The 12771-nt window shown below is 45.0% G+C and overlaps 1 protein-coding gene across 37 annotated transcripts in view; it reads right to left on the reverse strand.

Annotated features, from left to right (window-relative positions):
- The window catches only part of LRRFIP1 (LRR binding FLII interacting protein 1), an 87275-nt gene that overhangs the window by 35354 nt on the left and 39150 nt on the right, over positions 1-12771 (reverse strand). For 8 of the 37 annotated variants that reach the window (XM_072341333.1, XM_072341331.1, XM_072341337.1 and 5 more), the window contains exons 3-7: positions 9481-9498; positions 5821-5868; positions 4322-4366; positions 3730-3780; positions 664-711 (exon numbers count right to left, since the gene is read on the reverse strand). The exons of 9 other annotated variants lie outside the window; for them this stretch is intronic. In XM_072341333.1, the coding sequence (XP_072197434.1) occupies positions 664-711; positions 3730-3780; positions 4322-4366; positions 5821-5868; positions 9481-9498 (210 nt within the window). Of the gene's footprint in view, positions 1-663; positions 712-3729; positions 3781-4321; positions 4367-5482; positions 5559-5820; positions 5869-9480; positions 9499-12771 lie in introns of those variants that run through there. 20 more of the 37 variants (XM_072341339.1, XM_072341312.1, XM_072341310.1 and 17 more) reach the window with 6 other exon arrangements.

Consider the following 12771-nt stretch of genomic DNA (forward strand, 5'->3'; position numbering starts at 1 on the left):
AATTTCCTTCCAAAACACAGGCAACTGAGATCTCCCGGTGTTTCATCAGCTCAGCATGCTGAGTACCCTGTCTGGAAGCACTGCCACTTGCAACGTGCTGTGTGTTATAATGAATAAAGAACATCCCTATTTGAAAATAACTCCAATATTTGTGCTAACATTGATCAGACAGGGTGGGATGGAAGCGAGCTCCCTCAGCCCCCTGAATATTTCTAACTTAAAGCTTCAGCACCCCTAGCTAGTATACATCTAATTTGCAAATGCTGCGCTCCCGAAGCACTGCCTAATTACTAAGAACACAACTGCTGTCATTAATCAGGGCTAGCCTACTACTTTCATAGATGGAAAAAAATACTACTTTCCTTAGGTGAAAAGATTCAGTCTTTACTGCACATATTTACCATCAACTTTACCTTTTCCACTTGTGTAATGTTAAAGCCTGAGCTAGGTCCTGAGTGTTTCAGAATGCTCTCTAGGCACAACGCTGCCACAGACCTTTGGATCATGCTACATTCAGCAAATAAAGCAATTCCAGGCATTCCTGGGGACACAAGTCTGAGACTTGCACCGTATCCTTGACATTGGGCCAGTGTATTTGCTTCTCTAGCCTCATCACAGTACTTTTGTATGCAAAAATATCAGCCGAACAGTGAAGATACATACTGCTCTGGAGTAGTTCTTCCATTTGGTCCTTTCATTCTCTAATCCAGCCTGCAGTGAGATTAAGAACGCAGGGTGAAAAGATCAGTGAATTTGCATGCACACACTAGAGCCAGGCATGCACAGCACCGAGCAAATCCATCCGCTCAGCATCTCTCCAGCTCTATAGAACATGGCTCAATAAGCACACAGGAAAAAAACTCAAATCTCAAAGTCAAACGGTCACCTATTAGAGAATATTGTTCACAGTGATGATAGTATTGTTAAATTTAGTAGTCGCAGTTAAAATTATTCATGCTTGCTGGGTTAAGTCAATGTACTGAGCTACCAGCTGTCTGTACTTACTACATCAATACATCCACGCAAAATCCAAATGCGTTTGGACTATTTCTGTATATAGGTCACTCAAACAGATTCACTGCATTCCTAATCTGAAATAGGGCAGGGAATGAAGAAGAGTGGGAGAAAAAAACAAAACAAAACAAAACTGCTAGAGTTTGTAAATCCATTCTCCACCGTCTGCTTCATTTTTCCTACTAGGTCCCTCTTGTGCCCCTGAGATGCAGATCTACCTCAATGCAGTCAAAGGACATCCTGCGTCAAGCTGTATTATTGCTCATCCCCCACCTTAGATGAGTTATCACACTTGATGTTAGTTTTTTTTCACAGTTAGTTTTTAAACACACACTGCAAGTTTCAGGCTATTCTCACCACTGGATAGGGGTTGGCATACTCCACGTGAGACTGTCAAAGCATGAAAAGAACAGAGATCAGAACAACAACATAAAACAGTGAAGCAGCCGATGGCAATCAACCTCCTTCATCCCCTAAAAGATGAAAATCCCACAAATATAATTCTGGTGACGCACAACGCTGGAAACTGGGAACTTTGTTGGGCAGACAAAGCAAGGAAATGTGCCCAAATTGTGTCCTGAGTGACTAATAGCAACAGCCTTACATGCTGGAGTCTCAGATAACAGCCAGCTGAGAAGAAGGGGAATGAAGACACTTGCAGTCAAGACTGAAAGAAAGCAGTGTCTCAAATGCAGGATGATGTTATTGAACCTCCTTAAGAAAAATTGCATGGGAAAGAAACAAGAAAGGCAGGATATTATTGATGGCTTCAGGACGAGCCACGGAACAGCCGCTAAAGATGTCCAATCTCTGCAGCCAAGAATCTCCCTGCAGGAGGCACAGATGCACTAGGGATAGCATTATAACTCATAGGTTACTGGCTACAGCACAGCCCAGCCACAGAGCTTCAAGCACTTGGCTCGTGTGCTTTAACCAACACCTCTGGTGCAGCCCATGTTGAGGGCTGGAAAAGAACCAATGCTTCAAAGAGTAATTCCTACTGGAGCCAGCCTCACAGTGACCCAGAGTGCCAAAAATACAAGACTGACTATCAGAAAGTGCAAGTCTTTAATGACATTCACAACAAAAACAATAAGGAAATGGTATTTTAATGTCCAAAAATGAAGAGTGGTCAGTGTTGAGTTTTAAAAAGCCTGCGTGGACACAGACAGCACCTCCGTCACGCTAAAGTAGCTCAGATGTCCATAGAGGTGACTTTCAGTTGGTAGTTGCTCAGTTATTCTTTGTTTTATGTGGGCATAATAGGAGACAAACCTTCATAACCAGATGCGATCAGACTTCTAACATGGGTATGCAGCAGCTTGTTAGGAAAATAATACATGTGTATTATTATAACCTGATTTCAAGTTAAAAAAAATAAATTAAGCATAAAAGTAACCCTCCACCCAGACTAAATGAACGTTCAGGTTTCTTTCTTCCTTTCTCCTCCAATCCCAGTGACACTGGATAAGGGATGGAAGTGGATAAGGGATGGAGGCCTTCAGATATACAAGGCCCTTCCTGTGCACGCCCAAAGTGTCAGATGCCTCGAACAAGAACGTTCGCAGAATGCTACATTATAGGAGCAGTGTGGAGTCTGTGCAACATCACTGGAAATAGCAGGATGTAAAGCTTCAACCAGATCGTCCTGACAGAAAAGGACATTCTTTGCAGAAGTACTGGGTATTTATGGGCCACCCCCTACAGCAGGGGAGATCCCTCTCTGGCAGGAGAGCAGTGGTTATCAGCCAGCCCAGTGACAGACAGCCCCAAGAGAACGTGTCAGGAAAGCCTCTCCGGGGACTGTGGGGAACAGAATGCAAGGCTCCTGTTTTAAGTGTATAAAAACAAATCAGGAGCATGTTATAAAAATGCATTAAAGGAATCAATAGCAGATTTCCAGGAAGATAAGTAGTCTTCCCACTGAACACAAGGATTAGCAACACAGACCTTGCTGCAAATAACACTGGTCTTGCTTGATCTATAAAACTGACTGTCCAGACTAAATCATCTAACTCTTACCACTGATAAACTGGGAACAACATCAGCAGAAGACGGAGTTGCTCTCAAACACATCTGTTTTAAGCACAAATGACTCTGTAGCAAACTGGCAGCAGCTGATTTGTGTTCAGAACTGCTGGGCGCTCCCTCCATCACCCTGTTGTCGTTCACGTTGTGCTGCCAGCTGAATACTGTGCGCAGATCCCAGAAGCAGCGGGCTCCGACCATCTTTGAAAGACCACCAGCACGCGCTGTGACAGTAGTATTAGCCGCTAAGAACTAAACTGCTTAACAGCAGTGGCGCACCGTGGCACTGGGTGACTTACTGGTGCCTCCCCAGAACTCAGTTCTCCATATTGACAATCAAGCAAGAGAGCTTACAAGATCCGTATAGCCACACAGGCTGATATTTTGGCTAAGTACTTCCTGTGACAAAACAGTGCGTAGCATTAACCAGAAGGGTAGGCATCACACGCTTTGCTCGCATTTCTCAGCAGCGAGTACAAATCAGGCAGTTCCTTGGGTTGAAGGAATTACTGGCCTAAACGCAGCAGTGCTAAATAAAACACACTCTGAGCACAGAAAACAGCACAACCTCGGAAGGAAGATGTTTGCAGAGCACTAGGTAAAGGTGCAGGACAAAGGCTCTATGCTACAGGAGGACAGCAGCTTCAGTACACACACATGCACACTTAAATGGTACAATTTACCAACCCTCAGGCTTCCACGGCTACCCACTGACATGCGCTCATCTTCATCCGATGCCTATCAAAAGAAAGTATACAGACAAGAAAAAAAATGAAATGAACATAAATAACAGGCAGTGATGTAAACACAGGTGAGCTTTGATGGGACAGAAGGAAAGAAAGGAAGAACAACTCTGAGAATTAAAAAGAATTGCATTCAACTCCAAGCAAAAAGTAAATTAAGCCATATCCTGCCCAAGAAGCAGTCAGCATTTTACTACAGGACAAATGACGAACTTGCTCAGCTACTCGTGGGTTTACGTTCTCGGCCCACAGTTGAATATATGAACATTACACACTGCAGGCAGGTTATTTCCCCATCCTCCACCCCACCCCTTTATTCTAGCACGTTTGCAAGAGCTTGTCAGAACAACTGGAGAGAGGGCAGAGAAGCCAGGAAGCGAGTTCATGGCTTTATTCACTTGTGGGGGAAGGGAACATTTTGGTGTTTCCCCCCCCCCCCCCCCCCTCCTTTTAAAAAGGAACTGCTTTACTCACATCTGTTTATTTTAGGTGCAATGCCTAACTACAAAGGAAAAGCAAAAGCACAACATACTAACCGAGGCATTTCTTCGGGCTCTACGTGAATAGCGCTCACTGTCTTCCTAGCGAGGCAGCAGAGAAAAACAAAGAGTGAAGCGTTGAAAGGACAGATCCACCACCAGCATCAATACCTTTTGTGGGACAGAGGCTGTGCAAATGCTGCAGCAAGTGTTACAATTCAATCAACTGATTTGACAATGAGTTTGTGGGAAAAGTGCAAAAAACAGAAAACACTAGTTTCAACATTAGAATTGATGGTTTTCAGAGGTGAGCTGATTTCTAAGCAAGGGAATTACTTGTAACATAGAGCTAGGCTCACCATATGGCCTCCCAATACTTGAAGGGAGCATACAAATAGGAGGGGGAATGACTGTTTACGAGGGTGGATAGTGATAGGACAAGGGTGAATGGTTTTAAACTGAGACAGGGAAGGCTTAGATTGGATATTAGGTGGAAGTTTTTCACCCAGAGGAAGGTGGCACAGTGGAACAGGTTGCCCAAGGAGGCTGTGGATGCCCCATCCCTGGAACCATTCAAGGCCAGGCTGGATGTGGCTCTGGGCAGCCTGGTCTGCTGGTTGGTGACCCTGCACATAGCAGGGGGATGAAACCAGATGATCGTTGCTGTCCTTTTCAACCCAGGCCATGGTATGATTCTATGTGGAGACACTAAATGGCTCATCTGTAATATCGGAGCATCTCCAGTGGCTGGCTGCTCCCATGGACAGCAGGTTTTAAAGCAGGGATGCAGCAAGCCAGCATTTATGCCAGCTAATTATCAAGGAAGTCATCTCCCAGACTGGAAGTCAGTTGTTCCACCGTGCCTCTTACAGCATGCACTACTTGGATTGTAGAGAAAGGACACGAGGCCAGGGAACAGTAGTTTTCATCCTGCATCGCTGCTAAGCGATGTCATGAATTATGCCAGACAGACACATGAAGGAAACGTCTCCCAGCCCTTCAGCAATCCTTTCATCTCAGGTTATGGCTGTTAAAACAGATTGATGCTGCTACTGGCCACGTCTGTGTCTAAGTCGCTAAGCCAACAATAGCAACTTAGCAACTAACGAGATCCAAGACCAGAAAAGGTGAGTACTGCCACAATACTACTACTACAACTAGGTCAGGAATGGACAAAGCTAACAGCAGAAGCACAGATAAAATTTGCCCAGCATTTACCTGAAGACAGCTTTGAAGAAGTTCAAATTGTAGCAAAATCCACAAGAAATAAAGAGTATATACATATTCCTTGCATTAGTGGATCTATTGGGTCTACATGCTAATCCAATCTTCAAGTGATAGGATGGAGATAGAGGTCTGCAAAAAGAGACGGCTCTAACCAAACCCCATACCAGATTTAATCTGCATTTCAGGTACTGATACGGATTGCAAGAACCTGCATGATAAGAGCATATTTCCAGTGTACGGAAATAACTACTTGGTGGGGTCTCAAACTCTACCAACCACACAAAACTTCAACACACAACAGCTGATTAACTATGTTGATTAAGGCCTACCATCCATTGCTCGATGTCGCCCCATTTAGTATCCAGACCATAATATTTCTACAGACAGAAAAGGGAAAAACTGAATTTAGATGAGAAAGGCACACGCTGAAGACTTAGACGTGCATCACTAGCGCACACAGATTCACACATGCGGACTTCATGGCCATGCCAGTGACAGAATCCATTGGGTCCCAACTCTGATGCAGCAGATGCCCAGAAAAACTTCCCAGCACAGGGACAGGAGCATTCACTGGGACAGTCTGACCCCTACACAGCTCCTTATTGCTCAGCAGTGTAAAAGAAAACCAAACAGCACTACTAGGAAAGGAGCAAAGGGCATAATGAGTCTTGAATTTCTGACCCATTTAAGTCAAGGCTCATTATAAGGGATCTGAACACAGAACATTGCCAGGATGAAAAATGATGTCAAACTGTGTTCGCTGTACAGATCTGTCAAACTGGGAAGACAAGTAAAATAAAATGCAAATATCAGCGCATTCTTACTGTTTTCTTAACTCCACGGATCTCATTTTTGCCTGTATCTTGATCATCTTGGCACTGATGGTAAAGCAGGAGCCTTAAACATCTTATACATCAGAGTAACATGATTGTAAAGGTCCCTGTGTTTTAAGTACCACATCATACGTTTCCCTAGCAGGCTGTCCTACCTGAACTCATTAGCAGGTCATATGTTCTTGGCATAACTTTCGGAACTTCCCACTGACCTTGCATTCCCAGCAGACAGCAAATTGCTGAAGATCAACAAGCTCGACAGGATTTTTCATCCTTCCCAAACACACACTCGGAATCTAATCTCAGGAAGCTCACATTTACAACGGCACCATAACATTCCGGTGTGAGGAAAATCACCAGGGTAAAGCACAGTAACGGGCAAATGGAAATCCTGCTCAAGGAAGTACTGGATGTATTTTGGAGCAATTTAGGTTATGCATTTTGAGGGTTGTGTATTTGTGGGAGGAAAAGGAAAAAAGTGCCCACCCCTGCCTGCTTTCCAGATTCCAGAGGCCTGACAAAGCAGAGCAGGTGCAGGTGAAACATTAACTAATGAGCAACATTTGGAATCTTGTTCTTCATTGAGGCTCAGCATTTTGCAGTCACTCAATGGTATTAATGTAACTTGACTTGTACTCCAAAACCCCACTCTCTGTTTAGTAACAAATGAGAAGAAATGTCTGAGCTCTCTGATACTGCACCCGTTTATTCCCACTTCAGAGTTTCCTTCCAACAAAATTTATTGTCACCATTAGGCTGCCTTTGATTTCATCTCAATAGCTCTGAAGAGAAGACAGCCCATTAGAAAGCAGAATATGCACAGGGTTGCTGCGTTGGGACATCACAGAGAACCCAAAATGTACAAAGGCTTCCCAGTACGTGCTCAAATACACCCAGAATCTCTATGCAATGACTAGCCAAGCTGCACTTGAGTCAAACTTCTCCCTTAGACAACACAAATTAGAGAGGATTATATTAACTACTGCTTTTCCAGGCTTTGCACACTTCCTTGTACGTGCTCTGACCAGTTGTTTCCAGTCGGAAGTAAATTATGTACGACAGCATGTTGTAAAATTAAGGTTCACGTAAATCACATCCTGAAAGTGAGCCTAGTTCTTAAAGCTACAGGAATTCCAGCTGGTCAGGATTGCCTATGAGAGCAGAACCAACAGATTATGCTTTGTGGTAAATCAGATCAGGTAAAGCCTTATTAGAGGCTCCCTCTTTCCCAAAGAAAAAAAATGGGCAAGATTTTCTGAAGCTACAAAATGATTTGATTAAAACAAAAATGCAAAGAACCTACACACATCCAAGGGGGAAAAAAAGCATCCTAAAAACTCCCCACAAAGACAGAGAACCCTTTCTCACACATAGGAAGGGCCCATAAGTACACTAAGATTTCCTGCTGGCCGCCCTTGGCTCTGCTTACTTTCTGACACAGGCCTCTGAATTCAGTTATGCAGAAGAGAGATGAGGAAGCACTCTTTGAAAGACTTGTACGGCTGTCTCTTCCTCCTCCCATTTGAAATGACATAGCTCCATGATTCACATCCCCAAAAGAAAGCCATTAATGAAAGCAGTAGCCTTGAGACTACTTCTATTTGACTCTAAATCACACATCTCACACCAGACTGAGCCGGCAGCATCTGAAGCTTCAGCTATTTTGCTCCAAACGCTTCCCAGTCCTTTCTTTAAGGCGAGTGCTCTGCCATAAGAGATCTGCTGGGAGTGAAAAGTGAAAAACACCTTCATCATTTAGCTAGATACCTCTTCCAGACTCAAGTTCTCTTCTACCCTGAAAACTGATATTAAAATTTAATAATTCATTGCATTAATACCATTGAGAGAGAACTCCGGATCAGATTTGCTCACTAAGTGCCAGCGAAACCTCTCAACTTGCAAACTCACTATGGGATGCCACAAAGCTAACCCATTTATCTCCTCATCCATGTCAGGACACCAAGAGTAATCAACTTCTTTGTTGCTTGTGAGGCTGCATAGGTGCCAGCAGATTAAATTAGCTCCCATACAGGAGATTGATAACAAGCCTGTTCATCTGCAGGAAGATGTTAATTTGATTCACTCAGCATATGGCCAACTCCAGAAATCAATACAAGAGTAAGATGGGTTTGTCATCAAACTATTCAAGTCAGGATTAAACACGAGAGCATGATTTCAGCAGTAACCTTCATACACGTATGCACTCGGAGAGGAGAGCAGCATTTCCAGAACTGCACACGCTGCTACACCGAGCCAGGGAGACATGCAGTGAGGGCCCAGGAGTATCAGAGCAACACAAGCAGGCTGTGGTTTAGGGACATGTTTCTCACTCAGCAAGCAATTAATAAAAACTAGGCTAAATATCATTCAGTAGAGTGGAAAATGAGCAGGCTTAAATAAATCCATGCTTTCTCTCCCCCTGTGAAACTTCCGTATTCTTTATGTACTGCACAATCCACGTGCTGCAGCCACAGAACAGCAAAAGAAAACCCCACACTCCTGTTACGTAGCAGGTGACCTTTATCACAGCCCTTATTATAATCAGCTGAGCCACCTTTTAGAGCTATGAGAAGGGAGCTGGGAAGAGATCACAGCTTGAAACTGTGCAGACAGAGCATCAAACAACATAGCGGTTAAACATTTTAGGCACACTGGAAGAAAGGCCATACAGTTTATTCACCAAGAGATTACAAACTAAAAAACAGGATGTCCCTGACTTGCTTCAGTGACTTTCTGCATGCAAAGTCATCCAAAAGTCATTCCTGCTGGCACCCGTTAGGTGCTTGCGCAGCCTGAAGCGTGTGCAACGATGCACTTGGCCTTCAGCAGCAAAGCGACTGCGTGGCTCTTGGTGACGCGGTGAGCCACCAAACTCATGGGACAGCTGCTCTGCAAAACTCTTCATCTCCTTCCCACTGATTCCTTGTCAAAGAGTCAGAGGAAAAGATGATACTAAAGTGCCTAGTCAAACAGGTCACCTTGCCTCCCTCCCCTTTATTACCCACTCCACAAGGCTATGGGAGGAAAGGAGACATGAAGGCATGGAAGCAAAGCCTGCTGTGTATCTTCCATTCCATTAAGAAGCTTTTCTGAGGTGCAGACAAGAGTTGTGAGAGAACACACACATGCAAACAAGAATGAACAAGCAAGCCCTACCTTCTGAACTTGATAGATCTAAGGGGGAAAAGGGAGAGGAAAGAAACAAGGAAACAAAAGCTAGCGTGAATGAATGAACAGCAACACGACACTCTGTAAGCCAGCCTGGATGGGGAAAAACTCATTTATGCAGAATAAACAGCAAAACATGAATACACAGAAACACATATCCAAATCCTGTTAGGTCGGGTAAGATGAATGAAAGCAGGTGTTACACTCCGGGCTTCCTCTGACACGTTCTGGTCAAACACAGCACTCCCAAGTGCCTACCTGCTGGCTCCTGGGAGGTGCACGGACATCTGCTCCACAGACAGCTGGGCAGGAGGAGCACTCCAGCTGAAGGGCAGGGCCTGCTGTTTTCCTAACACTCTTATTTCTGCTGCCCAAATACTCACCTGGGATGGCAGCTGTGCATCTACCATTACAGTAAAAAAAACAAAAGGCACTAACTATAGAAAATCCATGATTCGGTAAAGGACAAAGTTCTCCTTAGCTGATGAAGCAAATATCATCAGCACTACCTAAATTTTAGCCGTATAAAGGACAGCATCAATTTGCATTTAACATGCACTGCCAGAACTGGAAGATCTCTGCGGGTTTTGTTTTTTGCAAGAGACCCCCCTCCTTGTTCAAAAGTTCCTTAACTGGTACCCAAACTCAGCAGGAAACTGCAACTTCAGTCTCCGCCCTCCTCTGCTGAGCCCCTTTTCAGCTTGGTATCTGTAGCAGAAAATGACAATGCTGTTCAGGACTGCCAGCTGTCTTACTGCCCGTGCTCCCAGATGAGCACTGACACTAAATGTATGAGACTCCCAGCCCTCCGCTATACGAATGGGACCTGGGGGAAGGGCACGGCGCTTGGACGCCATCCCTTCTGCCAGTCAGAAGGTGGCAGGGCAGGCAATCCTTGTACTTCTGGATACATACTCCCGGATCTCTGCCATCCGTGGCCGTCCTGGGCTACCTCAGGTGAACCCAGATACCAGTGCTGGGTGCAAAGCACGCTCCCTTCAATCAGTGCCTCTGCGACTGACTCAGGTTTGCTTTCTGGACTGTGAAGGACAACTGCAGAAGCCAACTTAATACCTTCCAAGCGTTAATTCCTATTCCTAACAAATGCACAGGGGATAACCAAGACCCACATTTAAAGCTAGCTTTCCCACACAACTAATCACCTCACTTTATCTCGTGCTAAGAAAGCCCTTAAGAAGAAACTGAACTAAAGCCTCCCATAGTTCCCAAGAGCACACAGCAAATCTAATCTGCATATGCAGGGTGCTTTTCATCCATTCAAGCACCGCAATTTTACATGTGGCAATTAGCAGGCAGCTGTTATAGGTTTAACATTGCCACGCTGTTGTTCCACCTACAGTACGCTCCTTTTAAACATGCCCTGCTAGGGCTTGGCTAACAGGTACAGCTAAGCTTTCGGGCACACCGACACCACTTGCACGTGGATGCTGCTTTCTGAAAGCTGTTCCATGCCTTTGGGACAACACCACGGATCCTTTATTTTTCAAATGCACTGCTTCAGGCTCAGCATAACAGGTGTCCCTGCTGTGTGCAGCACAGAAAGCACTGTGCCCAGGACCCAGACTGCCAACGGCTAAGACAACAAGGCCCTTGTTTCAGGACAGACACTGCAAGCAGTGCATGGGGGCACAGGGACAGAGCCCAGCGCATCATCAGAACTGCCTCAACATTTCAGAAACCTGGGATTTTTTGGTAAGCCCCAGAGCGTGGTCACAACAGCTCTGCTGCAAAGCAACCAATCTCTAACCGGTGCAGTGCCCTTGTTAGACAACATGGTACAGGAAGGAGACAATCTCTGTTGAAAGTGTACCCCAGCAGAGCCAGTGGTCTTTCCCTATGATGATACAGAAAGGACTGCTCTCCCAGTTTCCTTGGCACGTGTAGTTTGCTTCAAAAATAACACGTGTCGTAGAAACAGCTTAAAAACCAAGCTAGTGGCAGCAAGAAGCAGAAATTCTGCCTATTAAACACATCTGTACCTCAGTCCCTCCCCTGACTTCCCTCTGCACCTTCACGCTGTTTGTACAAGACACAGATAACCTTCACAAGCTCCTTAGTTCCTTCTTCACATACATAAGCACCAAGTCTCACAGCCTCCCACCTCCCATTCAAACACCCACTGCTTTTCTCTAGCTTTTCCTACACCACCTAGGATCTGAAATGGCTCCAAACGCTCCCAAATGCCAGCTGTCACACAAGACCTGCTGACTCAGGTCAGGCTCGAAGCCACTAAATCCTAGCAAGGGAGAAAAAGGGCCTAAGTCACGGTCAGCAGGACCTGTAAGCAGATCAAGGGTGTTCTCAAGTCTCCTGCCCACATCAGCTTGCCTTTAGTATGCTTACATTCACAGGCTGCATAGGACATGGGGGGGAAGCCACTAGAAAGTACTGGTAACATATTTGACTTCAAAGCACGAATGCATAGACGGAAGTATGTGCAAATAAATCTGTTGGCAAAGAAAGAATGTACCAAACTGCAAAGACAAGTGTTGTGCTAAGCCTGAACAGCGAGAGCTGAAAATGAAGCGAAGAGACACGTACAGAGAACTTGCCCTGAACTAAAAGCAGAGGCTCACGTGCTGCATGAGCTGCCATGCAGGAACCTTATCCTGCAGATTACAGAGTGGGAGGAAACCTCTCTCTCTCTCTTCCCTTCGGGCTTTAATATCACTTAAACAGTGGTCTCCCAGCATCAGACCTCAAAGAGGCAACTGAGTCTTGCCAGCAGAACACAGAATGTACTCCTACATAAAAGATTCTTCCCAATTAGCTACTAATACTGAGGCTTTAAAGGGTCCTGAAACGCAACAATACAACATTTCTTATAAAAGGAAAACCTTAGTATGTATTATTGCAAGCAAGGAAAAAAAAAAAAAACACACAAAAAAATCTTCTGTTTAAGCTGGTAACCCCACTGAAATTTACAGTTTCTTATGTGGAGCTACTGAGCCAACTCTTGCCTCGTTCTGCTGCGTGAATTAAAAATAAACATCAGAACGCACACAACTATTTGACTCGGTACCAACCGTAACTCTACAGTAGGATCCTGATCGACTGACCTTTGACTCAGCAACTGTAAACCAAATGTTTAAAGGCCACGGCAGCGTGGCAGGGGAAGCCACAGGGCCCAACAGGGTGGGACCGACAGCCTGGAAACAGGCAGGGCACTAAATGCCACCTATTGCAGCCACCCACACAGCTGAGAAAGTGCATTGGCATTTGCCTCTCCTGCACAGACTGCGTGCTGAAGGATGCCAG

Source organism: Excalfactoria chinensis, chromosome 7, assembly GCF_039878825.1.
Source record: "Excalfactoria chinensis isolate bCotChi1 chromosome 7, bCotChi1.hap2, whole genome shotgun sequence".
Taxonomy (NCBI): domain Eukaryota; kingdom Metazoa; phylum Chordata; class Aves; order Galliformes; family Phasianidae; genus Excalfactoria; species Excalfactoria chinensis.